Source organism: Chiroxiphia lanceolata, chromosome 6, assembly GCF_009829145.1.
Source record: "Chiroxiphia lanceolata isolate bChiLan1 chromosome 6, bChiLan1.pri, whole genome shotgun sequence".
NCBI lineage: Eukaryota > Metazoa > Chordata > Aves > Passeriformes > Pipridae > Chiroxiphia > Chiroxiphia lanceolata.
In genome coordinates, this window is record NC_045642.1 from 26,554,115 (window position 1) to 26,567,594 (window position 13,480).

General features: G+C 41.1%; 1 protein-coding gene across 1 annotated transcript in view; it reads right to left on the reverse strand.

Moving 5' to 3' along the window:
* The window catches only part of LTK (leukocyte receptor tyrosine kinase), a 95,535-nt gene that overhangs the window by 26,934 nt on the left and 55,121 nt on the right, over positions 1-13,480 (reverse strand). The window contains exons 7-11 of the mRNA XM_032692171.1: positions 12,437-12,574; positions 11,371-11,523; positions 10,298-10,398; positions 8,524-8,690; positions 4,392-4,486 (exon numbers count right to left, since the gene is read on the reverse strand). Coding sequence (XP_032548062.1) covers positions 4,392-4,486; positions 8,524-8,690; positions 10,298-10,398; positions 11,371-11,523; positions 12,437-12,574 — 654 coding nt within the window. The remainder of the gene's footprint in view (positions 1-4,391; positions 4,487-8,523; positions 8,691-10,297; positions 10,399-11,370; positions 11,524-12,436; positions 12,575-13,480) is intronic.

Below are 13,480 nucleotides of genomic sequence, written 5' to 3' on the forward strand. Positions count from 1 at the left end.
AGACAATTAAGAAATAGCAGCATACCCTTGACACAAGATGTAGATGTTTGGACAAACCCTTTTGAAAACCACAGGGCAAAACTCGACATTTCTGACCAGTGAAATAGGCCTTTAAAAATCAACCCTTTCTCAGAGAGAAGGAATTTAAAATCAATTTCTGATACAAAACATTTGAATGCATTGAGAACACCACACGACCAGTGCTGCCTTACAACAGGAAAAAGTAATAGCTGAACCCTTGCCTTATAATCTGTAAGCATCCCGTTTTGAATAGTTAAATTACCCATTTTAATGCAGATTTTTTGATTGGAAAATCTCAATAAGAAGAAGGACAGACTTCCTTCCATTTTATGAACCCTCAGTTAATTTAATACTGAACATTTTTGATCAGTTGAAAAAATTACAAATATTTCAATTTGTTCCAGTTGTGAGAATTAACAGCTGTTTGATGCTCTATCCAAAAGAGACTCACTCAGTTCCAGATGGACAATTATCTCTGCCACAAAGCCACTGCTCTAAATAGCAATAATTAACACCTTTGTTAGCTGTGTCAGAAAGGCCAAAAACTAATTGAAGCGTGGCGACCTTGCTGAGCTTTTACTCCTGAGAATATTCCCCCCAGGTCTGACCGAAAGCACATTGATGGATGGAAGTAAAAGAAAGCTTTGTACTGACACGCTCTGTTCATACTGAGATAGAGAACTTCAATGGATGAAATTGTCAAGCCAGTGAGAAATGAAATTAACCAAAACCAAATGAAATTAATTGAATATAAGAAGGAAAACAGAATGAAAAATACAATGAAGGACCAGGAAAGATGCTCCCAAGGCCTGCACTGAATTATGAATCCCAAAGGTCACAACAGTTTCAGATATTTAGCGATGTACAAGAGGTCTGGTTATGTTTGCCAGAGTAAAGGAATGTGAATGACTCTCTAAAACAGGGAGTTGATCTGTGTGTCTGCAGTAATTTTTTTCAGCATTGCAACTGAGTATCCTAAGGCATAGCCTCATTTCCAAACAAACAATCTTTCCTCCTTCTCCAAACAGTCTCAATCCCTCACTCTCCAGAAGAAAGTTTCTGTCTCCTCTGTGCTCAGCAGCACACAAACTGCAAGACAGGCTGAGCATTGCCCTGTCCACACGAGCTGCTAACTCTTAGAAGGCTGATGTTTTATGCACTGTCTGACATGAACTTGTAAGGTGACTTTTTCTGCAAACATGGTGTAGTCCTGGGATCCAGGGGCTGCTGCTCCTGTCTATTTTAGCTTCCACTTCCTCTTCTAGCAGCCAACATGTTGACTGTAAGTGAATGGAACAAGAATTAATTTCTATTAGGTGTATCTATATCAGAAAAATATGAAGAGCATGGAACTCCTTTCTCCAGGTTTTAGCTAATGTGGTTGATTTCCCCATTGAAAAGGGACAGAGAAAAGTGCAAAGGAGAAAGACAAGGCATCTTCTGCAGCCAAAGAGATAAAGTACTTCACTCCTACTTTGTCTATGGGACTGTAATGGAACAGAGGTCTTGTGGCTGAGATTAATATGAGTAAGATGCCTCACAGGATCCTCAAGGTGTGAATGGTCTCCTCAGAGATCCCACCTTACTAATGCAGGCTGTAGTATCCCTGGAAACCTCTCCAGTTTGTTCTGGAGTGTGACAGAGAATGGGGAAGCTGTACCAGCTTCTTCCTTCCCAATCCTTTTGGCTGATCCATTGCATTTCTAGTCAACAACTTCTTAAATCTGTGAAAGGAGGCAGTAATGAGTCTTGAACCAGTCCCCACCATTCACCTCAAGCAAAGAGACTTGCAGGTCAACAGAATCAGACTTTGCTGGATCAGGGACTCTAAAATCAAGAACTAGACATAGGCTGTAACTCTCTTTGGACAGTCTTGTCATTTAAAAACCAGTCTTCTGAGAAATTGTAAATGACACACAGAATGAAACGTAATTTCTAGGCCAGGGTAGCAGAGTCTGATAGACCACAGACCTGTGATCTCAACTGGAACAATATAATGTTCAGAGAACGAAAAGGTAATAGCAAAGGCAGTGAGGAGGGCAACTATCAGCACTCTTTTTGCTGTATCAGTCCATGTTTTTATATTTAGACACTAAAAATTCAGACTCTTCCTATGAAAACACTAGTTAACTAAAACAATGAAATGTCTTTATACCTGTCCATCTAAAGTTCTCATCTAATGAACCAGACACATGCCATGCGGTCTGTGACACTGTCTTACATAGGGTGATTGTATAAACCAAAAGGTGGTTTCATCTCACCTTTTACACAGAGAAAACATCTGTAAATGCCCAGAAGCTGCCATCTAAAGAATGGTCTGGAGTTTTTTCCCCTTATCGATGTCTCTTGAGCTGCCCTCACTACCCAGTTTTCTCCTCTTAAATCTTACTGAAACTTTCCTCTCAATTTTGAGAGGTGAGGAAAACCTCACCTTCTTTCCCATCTTGCAAACATAAACACTGCTTTTAGTCTGCACTGGATTTTGTAGAGAATTGAACTACAAGACTGAAATAGATGGAGAAAATAATAGTTACATCCTAGCAATAAGCAACTCCTTCCTTCCTGCCATACATCCCTCCTGTTGTCCTCATGAAAAGAATTCACTGCTTGGATTTTAATTGGCTCTGTCTCTGACATCTGAAACCTGCCTTTGCCAGGGAGAAATAATTTCATTACTGAAAACACAGCAGAGCTACTGGGCTTCTCTGCAACCTAACTGAATTAAAGTCATGAGAAGACAAATGCAAGGGATTGCTTTCAGAGGCGAGAAAACATCAATTTGCACAGAGGATTCAAGGAACAGCGGCAAGTGCAAGGCTTCCAAGAAACATGTTTCCTTTGTGGTGTGTTTCTTCTGCATGACTCACACAGCTGTGGGACATGCCTTCAGATGGGGTAAGTACCAGCTGCTCCTTGACATCAGTACGATTTATGCCAATCGAAAATAAGGAGTCACTTGGGCAGTCTAACGGACAAGCTCTGATAACATCACTGCGGGGGCATTTACACCCCACCTATTCGCAAAAGGATGCATACCTACACCAGACCCAGCAAAATGTCTGTGGGTGAACTGGAGGCTGTATCTGCTCTCAGGAAGACAGTGAACTCCAGCAGCTGGGTGCACATCAGCTGGCACAAGCGCATCTGGAATCACCCCCCTTCAGTTTCCTCAAGATTTCAAAACAAAGTGTGAGCATGGAGGTTTCAAAGTGTTTGGGAGCCAGGGCTGTTAAGGTAAGGAGTTGGAGTGAACAAATGACATTACCATTAAGGAACAGCTTTACTTCTTAATGTCAAATGAAAATATGCATGCTTAGCATTTTATACAAAAGTGGTTTCTGCCCACAGAACAAAGGGATCGAGAACAGGAGATTGAATCAGAAAAGGATGGAAAGGAAAAGGGGCTTTTGTTGATGAGCTTTTAACACAGATCTGTTTTAATATAATATTAAAATTAATATAATTTTAATATAATTTGTTATGTTAGGCTACAGCTAGCCACTGCAGGGACATGTTATTACCCTAAATGCTGACACACTGGGTGTGCTGACACATGAAGTGTGGCACAGGACCACCAATCTACATTTTGTCTGCAACAGAAATCACAATTCAGGTGTTACATATCCTCCAGTTCCTTTACAACAGAGCATATGTCTTTTCTCATGGGATGAAAAGGCCATTTCTATTATTGGCATGTGGTTCAAGTATCTAACTTCTTTCCTCTTATCTGGTAAGAAAATCCAACTCTTGATAATGTGTTTCAGAGGGTAGTAATGGCTCCATTTTTCTGTGAAATATATGGTTGTCAGTCATGTTCACAGTAATGAAGCAAAGTAAAGCTGTTATATATCTGGCAGTGACAGTTAATGCACCTCCTCACAGAGTAAAACAAACTTGTTGCAGTAATCTAAATTTTATTGTCAGAGAGTCACTTTATTCCTTCATTTGCTTCCTTCCCTCCACTAAAATATGGTGACTTTCCCCTTTGATTTCAACAAATTCCCTTCAGCTACCAGTTGTCAGGGTGCATAGGTCAGCAGGGACTGTGAAAGAACAGTGTGATGTAATCCTTCCACTTAGGGGCTAAGAAATAAGTCTAGTGTTTCTTGCCAAGACACGGACAGGTCTCAACTATACAATACAGGATATCCCAGCTTAGAGAAAAAAAGCACTAGGAGAGTCCAATAGACCGTAAAATTGCCTCTACTTGCAGTCTTCAATAGGTCTGAGATAAAATGGCATTGTGCTGACTAAACTAACACAAATGATCCATGTGCACTCTGTGGGGAGAACAGAACAGAACAGATCTGTGGGATGCTGATTACACTACTCAAATTCTTCAACAAGGTTCTGCAACATTTGTGGCTCACCGTCAGTGAAGCAGTCCAGTCCAAATGTAATATTGTCGATAGCAATGTCAGCTTGGGAATTCCAGCCCCAGGTAGCCAGGAGTTGCAGTTCAAACCTTTCCAATAAGACATGAATTTTAGGGAAGACCAACAAAGGTGCAGGAGAGGAAAAAAAGCAATCCAAACCAAACTAAATCCAACCCAACCCAACCCTAAAATTACAATGTTTCCTTGTCATGGAAACATGATCATCACTATTTCCAGTGTTTCCTCCAGACAAGCTCTGCTGAGTAGCCAAAAGGGCTTGCTGTACGTCTTAGACGCTCGTCAACCATTAGTAAGGACCAACCAACATTCATATAATTCCACAATCAATGAGGAACAAGAATGGCAGCCCTACTTCCCCTGCTGTCTGCACACACATGTAGAAATACAAGCTACTGTCCCCCACCAGTAGTTATACACAGACAACTATCCATATTAAATTACCAGAAACAGTCAAGGAATTAGACATGTGTAAAAGGGAAAGGAGAAAGAAAATCTCCTTCTTTCCAGCCCAAAGAGACAGATTAAAAACTAAACAGAATATGCAAAGGTCTTGGACCTGATCCTCAGGCAGTGTAACTCAACAAGGTGACATGAGTTTATTTCAGAAGGTCTGGACATTTTAAATTTCAGCTATAACTCCCTGAAGTGTTAGCTCTCTGGGCTGTCTCATCTTTTTCCGCTGTGACCAGGTATTAGTTACATACCTAGGAGCTCTGTTATGTCCCATGTGCATTCTACATTCTGAATTCACAAGGAAGAAAGAAAATGGGCTGAAGGATCTCCTTCTAGTGGATAGGACTGAATAGTTTTTCATTAAATTTCAGAAATAAACAGATGTCTGATGTCCAGTCCATTTATTAAAAGCATATGGAGAGGACCTCTACTGCTGTCACTGGTGAAGTCAATGGTGATTTATGAGAGATCGAGCACTGACCTGCCTAACACAGTAATCATTCAGCCTGGGAACACACTTGTCCTAAATTAGTGGCATTAAAATACGCGTGTGTATTCCACCCACCAACCAAATGTTGGTTGATATCCACAGTCAGGATAATGTTGCATAGCTGCATCAAAACCTTTAGGGATAAGCTGCTCTTACCCCAACTCAAGAATGACCCCTTGTGCTTAAATGAGAGCATCCACACCTACAGGATCTTAGCACTCTGGGAGTAAGTGTTGGTGCAGTGAATGCAATCAAGGGTTTCCTGAATGACCACTCTCTTAGCTGTGGGGTTAGAGAGGGAATTTTTTGTTAGATCCACTTCCTGCAGAAACAATCCTCTTCATTAGCAGGTTTAGAGGTAGTTTTGCGTTTTCAAACCTCATATGTAAGTCAACTGAAACAGTAATTTCCCCTGTCATTTGATGGAAGAGAGTCACAGCACCTTGAGTCCAAACTAGGACACTTCTAGGATCCACAGGCATAGATACAGCACCACAACCTACTCCTTACTTCAGGCACTCATATGACATTATACCCTTGGTCAGATCAATCTGCTGCATCTGGTCCATGGAGGCAGAGCAAAAGAGTATCCATGGCACTGCACTACAAGGTAAATTTCTGCTCCAGCTGAATACAAATGGGAACTTGGGGAATGATCCCCCTCCCCCAGTGCATGAAAATAGACATCTCATAAGCTCTGGGCTCTGTATGCCTCCCCTTCCTCATAACTTCAGAAAAAGGGGAGGAATTTGCCTTTTGAACTCCGTGCTGTGTTAGCCAGAGGGGTTTTCAGTGTTCCTGCTCATTGAGCTCGTTTTGCTGACTCCAGTAGATTACATTCTCCAGCTCCCTGGTGTCTGGTTTTTTGCCTGTTTGATTTTCTTCTGACAGTAGCCTTTTTCCATGTGTGTGGTATGAATCAAATAAGTGAATTTGCCAGCTGATCATCTGAAGCAGTTTTCCAAGCAGTTAGATGCCCAACTGGGAGGCTGATTGGCAAACTTTGTAGTCTTCCTTCTCTCCTAAGAAATAAATTAATTGGAGGAAGCTCTTGCTAAAAACTACCTGTATATCACTTCCATGGCTTCCTCATTCCTTCTGCTAAGGCTTCTCTACTTGTGGTCCATTACGTTTAGGACCTGCTCCAGCAACTATTTGTGCTACAATTCTTGTCTACTCCTTCTCCCTGTGTGATCTGTCACCTTCCTACCCATTTTATTACTGGCTATCATCCCTTTAAGGCACCAGGGAAAAATATAGCCCTCTAGCAAGAAGGGCAGGAGACTCTTGAAGAGTCGGGATACAGAAAAACAATGTGACAGCACTAAAAATTTCCCTAAGTACAGCATTGCTAGAGTTTGCATTACCACAGAAAGCTGACAGCACCCATAAATGTGCAGAAAAGTAATTCATGGAGGTTTATACCAAACTGTACTAAGATTGTACAACAATGTTCATTATACACCTCTGTTTACAATTGTTTGCAACTTCACTAACCTTAAAGCAATTTAGGCTGAACTTTTCTATTTTGGGTGATTTGGTATGACTTTTCTAGTGTTCTAGGTTTTTCTAGTGTTGAGGATGAAATAATGCAGGGGCTCATCGTTTTGACCATGCTCAAAAATGCTGGTAACTTTTTAAGTGCTCTGTGCTACCAGGTATTGGAAGTGGGATGTGAAATTTTTGAGGAAGAGAGTCACATGGCAGAGATGAACTTTTTTTCCCAGGTGAATGAGAATCTGTTAAAATTTTAAGAAAATGTCTTTTAAATTTTTTAATCCCTGACACTTCCATGCCTAGTATCAGAACTAAATATTGATACAGGAATTGGAAGCTTTGGGAAACAAGCTTAAGGGACCATATATGAGAGGAGGCTGATGGTCTTAAATACCCCCTGAAGAACCCCATGGTCTCTGCTGTGGATAGGTCCACATGAAAGTGCCTTAGGAAAAGACCTGTTCTGGACAAAGTCATGGGTCATACTTTACATATACATAACTAAACAGATGCTAATCCACAGGGTTCCAGACTGTGTCAGAGAAGAATATTAAATACAGTGCTAGCAGGCAGACCAATCCTACCCTAAAAGAATAATACATGGCAAAAGTGCATTTGATGAACACATGATAATAGTGAGAGTAAAGGTGATCATGCAATTAAACCAGAAAGAGGGTAAAAAAATGTTCTCCCTTTCTCTCTCTATCACTTTCAGACCCAAATATCTTAGCCTTTTTCACAAAGATGCAAAGAATATTTGAAGCTAAAAGGAATTTCCTCACACTTTCTATTCCATGAAGTTTTGAGACATTATTTATTACCAATATTGGGTAGATATATTTCCATTTATAATATTCAGTATGTGTATAGACTTGGACTTTTTTTATCTTAAGTTTCATGTGGAAGAGGCCTTCCTGAGAAAGATGAAAAAGAACAGATTAGAGAAATTGGAAACACGTTCCTGTTGTGCAAAATAACCAGCTGCCAACACCAGCTACATAGCTTGAGATGAAGTGACACTGGGTGAGGGAGGAGAAATACCTGAATAAAATTAGATTGCATTGAAATTCTTTGAATCTTCAATATTTAACTTCATTTGAGACCAATGTTGCACTGTATTTTCCCATCTAAACCCTTGAAAACTTCAGTGCAAGGCTAATTTGGGCAACAGTCTTTTCCTAAGATTATTGCATCAGTGATGTGTCAACAAATGATCTCCAGCTGCCTAGGCTGCACTGATATAGATCGTAGACTAGACAGTGGTATTGGCTAAACTGTGGTTTTACTGCCCATTTGACTGACATGACTGTTTTTTACTGTGGGAGTACAAAGTGCAGCTATGCTAATATAGCTGCTTACCTATTGGGACCACTTTGCCCCTGTGAATATACTGGCTTTCTCAGACTGGTAAAATGTTTCTAGAACAGATGCTTCCTATTCCCAAAACCTAACTACTGTTTGAGGCTGCACATGATGTGGGCTTGTGTTGAGCTGAGCTGAGCTGTGTGTGTGCGCAAAGATATGCACTTATACTTTCTGAGTAAGCAGAGTCACTTGAAATGGCCCTCAAAGAAGACAAGAAAAAAGTGACACTTCACAATAAAGACAGTAACAATTTACTAAATCTATAGGGATAACCCTGGGTCCTGACAGTGGAGCTCTTACCGGTTCTGAAGCACTGGCATTGGTAAGGTGATGAGAAACCAGTGGTCACTCCAGCTCCCTGCCCTTTCCCACATTGGCAAAATGACTGGAGCTCCCTTTATTTCTTCCTTGACAGAGAACGAGACAGTACCATTGTAGCTGCCAAATACATGCACTGAGAACTGGATCTGTAATAAAGGAAGAAGAGGGAAAGAATGGTAACTTGTGACAAAAAAGGAAAAGTAGTCACTTCTCCTCTCCCTGGAGATTTGAGACACCAAACCTCTGATCCTGGGTCGAACTGTTTAATCACAGAGATCACTAAGCCCCCCCTCATTGATTGTGTATAGCTTGACAGCATTCCTATCATAGAATTTTCTTAATTTCTCAGTAGGGAAGACCCTGCTGACACTCCTGTTGGATAGCTGTTCTTTAGCCACTGACAACAATACCCACGGCCTTAGACACCACCTGGGAGTGAGAGCACTGGTTTCCTTGTTATCACCTTCTCTGAGGGGAGAGCTGTCCTGCCCCAAATACCCCTGAAATGGGGGGTATTTCCCTAAAGGCAGGAAACCTCAGTAGATATACTCGCTCCAAATCATAGGCACCATCTCTGCTGTAGCACCCATATGACAAGTGAACAACCTGATCACCAGGCTACAGAATATTTTGAAGCAGGACTCATTCCTCTCTTTTTTGAGCAACCACCAGTTTGCCACAAAGCAAGAGAAAACTGTCATTTCTTCTATTGCTTTGAATGCTCAGCTGTTCTTTATATTACAGAGAGCTCTGGTACGGGCAAGAAAAGGAGCACACACGTGTGCTGCAAAGCACAACCACAGGAAGTTCCTTGCTCCTGAAATGTGGGTTCAAATCCTTGCCAGTGGAGGAGAGAATGGATCCAAATCTCCTGTGACCTCCACACAATAACCAACAGCTAATGCTTCTCCTCTCCTCATTTTGTAAAGCTATCTCCAAGCATAATTTATTTTATTGGAATTAGCCAGAAGACATGACCTGGATTTATAAATAAATATAAATGCTGAAGCTACATTTCTGGCACCTTTTTCCCAGCTCTAATTAGGAGGCATCAAAGCTTTCTCTTTTTCCCTAGCAAGACTCCAGCTCAAACTTGCAGCTTAATTTTCCTAAGTGTTATAACTATAATAATATTTAATAGTTTTAATTCCAACATCTCAGAGCTGCCCAAATCTCTTTTTAAAGATTTGGGCTCAAGACAACTTATGTGATTTTATCCAGGCCAGGTTGCCCTTATGTTTTGAAATTCCTGAAGAATATGAACAGAAGTTTATTACCTTCGTCTATTTCTGGAAAATCTAATGCCTTCTAACTTCACACTCCTGTCCTCAATGAAACTGTCAAGTTTGCTAACTCCTACAAAAGTATTGCAGAATTTATGAAGAGAAGTCTCAGCAGCAGGTACAGCGAACGGCTCAACAGCCCTGCCAACCAGTTCCCTTTGCTATAAATCAAGGCTAGCCCACACATTTCCAGCTGCTGGCTACCTTTCAGAGGAATAGTTGGTACAGGTAGGCTGGGGAGTTTTCCATAGTGAGTAACTGATTCGGGACTCCTTTCTTCACTTACAGGGGATGCACTTTACATCTCCTTTCCAGTTCTCAACTAGTAGCTAGCTAGGCAGTATATCCAAGTCTTCTGCTTTCCAGAGTTTTGCAGAGTGTGCAGAGGGACAGGATAATGGGTTATTGTGCAAATAGTGCTTACAGCCTGATGATTTACTCCACAGAGGTGCTAAAACAGAGTGCTATACCTGGTAGCCTTCAGTGGCAATAGTGGCAGGCAAGCTGGTACTGTAAGCCTTAGCCATACCACTCGTCTGAGTGCTGTCCGCTCGCAGGTAGAGGAAATGTCCTGTGTACATAAAAGAGAATCAGAGAAGACAAAATAATCTTTTGCTTTCTTGTGTAATCTCTTGAAATAATTTAACATCATTATTGTTAATGTAGGTACATAAGCGCAGGTAAATGTAGGTGTAAGCGTAAGCATGGCTGAAAAACCTCAGATACCACTCAAGTTCTTCCCATACAGGGGCTCACATTAATCTACAGCCCAAATTCCTATACTATTAGCATCAATGACTCTTGCTGAGACAAACACTGGGCTGGAAAAGCTTGTTTGCAGTCTTTGTTCTCAAGAGACAAACAGGACACTCATATGGGCACCTTTCATTTTGACTGGGAACTGTGAGACAAGACTCATGTGCGTTAGTGCTTCTGACTTTCATCCTGAATATGTGAGAGTCTGGCTTCCCTCCTTCTTAATTACCAAGCTGACGGTTCTGCAGTTCTGGGAATGCTTTGACTCTTTTTTTACTGTGGTATTTTATGGCACTGAATGTGTATGATCACTTGGGATATGCTCACATGTGATGTTCTTCCTAATCCAGTGGTGGAGTCTGGCAAGGGTCTTCAAAAGATTTGTTTTCACAAGCTGCCTAGTTCTGTTGGGTGATTTTTATTTTGTGATGCAACAGCTATCATACTGCTGCTGAAGTACTCTGCAGTTGCATAGCTCATAAGAATAAGAAGGTAGGAAGAAGTTACGTAGAGAGAAGAAAATTCCTTAGATAATTTTTTAAGGTGGAGGAGAATCCTAGTCTCTCACAGTTGTGTTAACTTTGTTGCGGAACTTGTTTAATATAAGTTTTGAACCAAGTTCAAAAGCTAATTTTAGGTATATTTAAAGTTGTTATAGATAATACTGATGCTAAAGTTCATTTGGCAATGGTGCCAAAATTTTTAAACTAACTAAAAGAACTTAAGTTCAAGGCTATTGTGTACATGTAGACACAGAGAGTGTGAGAGAGAACTATGAGGAACTTACCACCAGTGGCTTGCAAGGTAGACCCTACCAATGAGTCATCTTGAATCATTTCAGAAAAGCCCTGAATAGACCAAGGAGATCCTGTAGTTTCATTCAGTGTCCAGCCACATGGACCCTCTTCAAAAGAGCAGTGTGAGCCCTCTGGGAGACCGTCTACAATTGAGAATAAGAAAAAATAGGAAAATAGGAGAAACTTGGTTATGGAAGAACACAAACAAAAAAAAGAGAAAACTCATTGCGGTTGTCCAAGCTACCCAACCTACGCTACAAGCTACCCAACCTATGCTACACAGTTTCTCAATGTCAAAATACATCTCATTTGTTTATTTCCAGAGTCACCATCAGAAAGCCAACACTTTGCTTCTGGAAATATTTGCGACTTTACCATGCTTTCTAGTCTAGGTACTGTGCAAAACTGTAGCTCCCATAATCTAAGGAATGATAAGGCACTGCCATGTGTTTGTAAAAGCCTTGCTGTATATGGCATTGCAGGCATCACAGTTTTCTCTGTCCACTCAAAGGAAGGCAAATCAACAGATTATTTTAGATCTCTGCTACTGTACTTGCAACAAAGCTAAATTATGCTTCTCAGAGCTACATATACTGTCAGGGGATTTCTCTGTCCTGATGTGCAAGGACTTTGAACTGGGATCCTGGAAGAATAGATTTACGACATTGTTGGTGGCTGACACTGGAAAGATGATCAGCACCTTCCACAGAAGGGAAGGTTTAGATCTTGGGTCCAAAAGGAAATGCTCACCCAGCTGCAGACATCTAAATAAGGTTTTGCCTTTCACTGAAGTAGCAATAACTATGAAAGGCAGGTCATTGAGCTCCTTCCTGCAATATTTAAAAACTCAAACCAATCAAAAAAATATAATCCATTTTATTCCATTTAGGGTGATCTCAAAGAGAATATGGGTATCCAATTAATGTAAGTGGGCCAAATTAATTCAGGAGCTAAAATACTGAATTAATCTAGAGATAAAATCAATTTATTTTTCACTCTAAATTATTTCTTCTCTTGGGATGAAGGTTCCCATGAAGTGCCATGCCACATACTCACCACATCTCTCTCCTTCCTGTTCTTTGGTGGGGCAGTCACTGATGAATTCACAGATCTGTAGGTGGCTGACACAGCCTCCATGAAGGCAGGGGAAGGTGGAGCCTTTGTCATATATAAAAAGATCTTGATTTTCTTTATCTAATTGGAGAAAATAAAAGAGAAAGAAGACCAGAGATGAGATGAGTTGACAGAATGTATATGACCCTTCATGAATATCAGCCTTCTCATGTAGGACCTCAGAAACTGTCCTTTGGATGATAAATTACACTCATCTCTGCTTTTTTATGTAGGTTTCTATCCAGAATGACATTCCTGCAGATCACTTGAGCTCTCATGGGAACCAAATTTATTGGTCCTTTCTTTCTCATGTGCTGCTTCAGTTGTGTTTGTGCTATCTTTAGATAACAACTTTTTTTTCTTTTTTTTTTTTTAAATGAAGGATCTTGCAGTTTTCTACCACGGTGTGCTCCTCAGTTCTGCACACATGACTGTGCACCTGCCAGGCAGCTGTGGCATGCTGCATGACGCTGCGGCAGGAGGCAGAGATACTCAGCTCCAGCTCTGGCAGACACGTTGCTATGCCCTATTGAGACTCAAGTGTAACTAATTTAACACATTTCATGAGCACTCCTGTGCTGGCTTCCAGCTGTGGCATCCAGCCTGTGAAGATAGCTGCTTTGCCAGCAAGTTCGCTTACTGTGCAGGAACTTTATTCATGCACCCTAGCTAGTCTGGTCAGCTATACTCTGGAAGCACTTGACTGACTGCACAGGTACCCATCAACCAGGCTGAACACAATTTTTAAGTCTGATACTTCCCAAAAGCGTGACTTAATGCAGCCAGCCTGTTGTGTGGATGCGTCTGTGCACAGGTCTGTTATGGACTGGCAGGTTTGCATAGTTCTCCTCTGGACCTGCTGCCCTTTATCAGAGCTCTGCACACCAAATTCACTGGGATTATTACTACTCTGGAAAAAATGCAGAAGTTAAGGAACCAATTGCAGAAGAAAGAGAAAAGAACACTTCTGCGGCCATCCAGGTACAC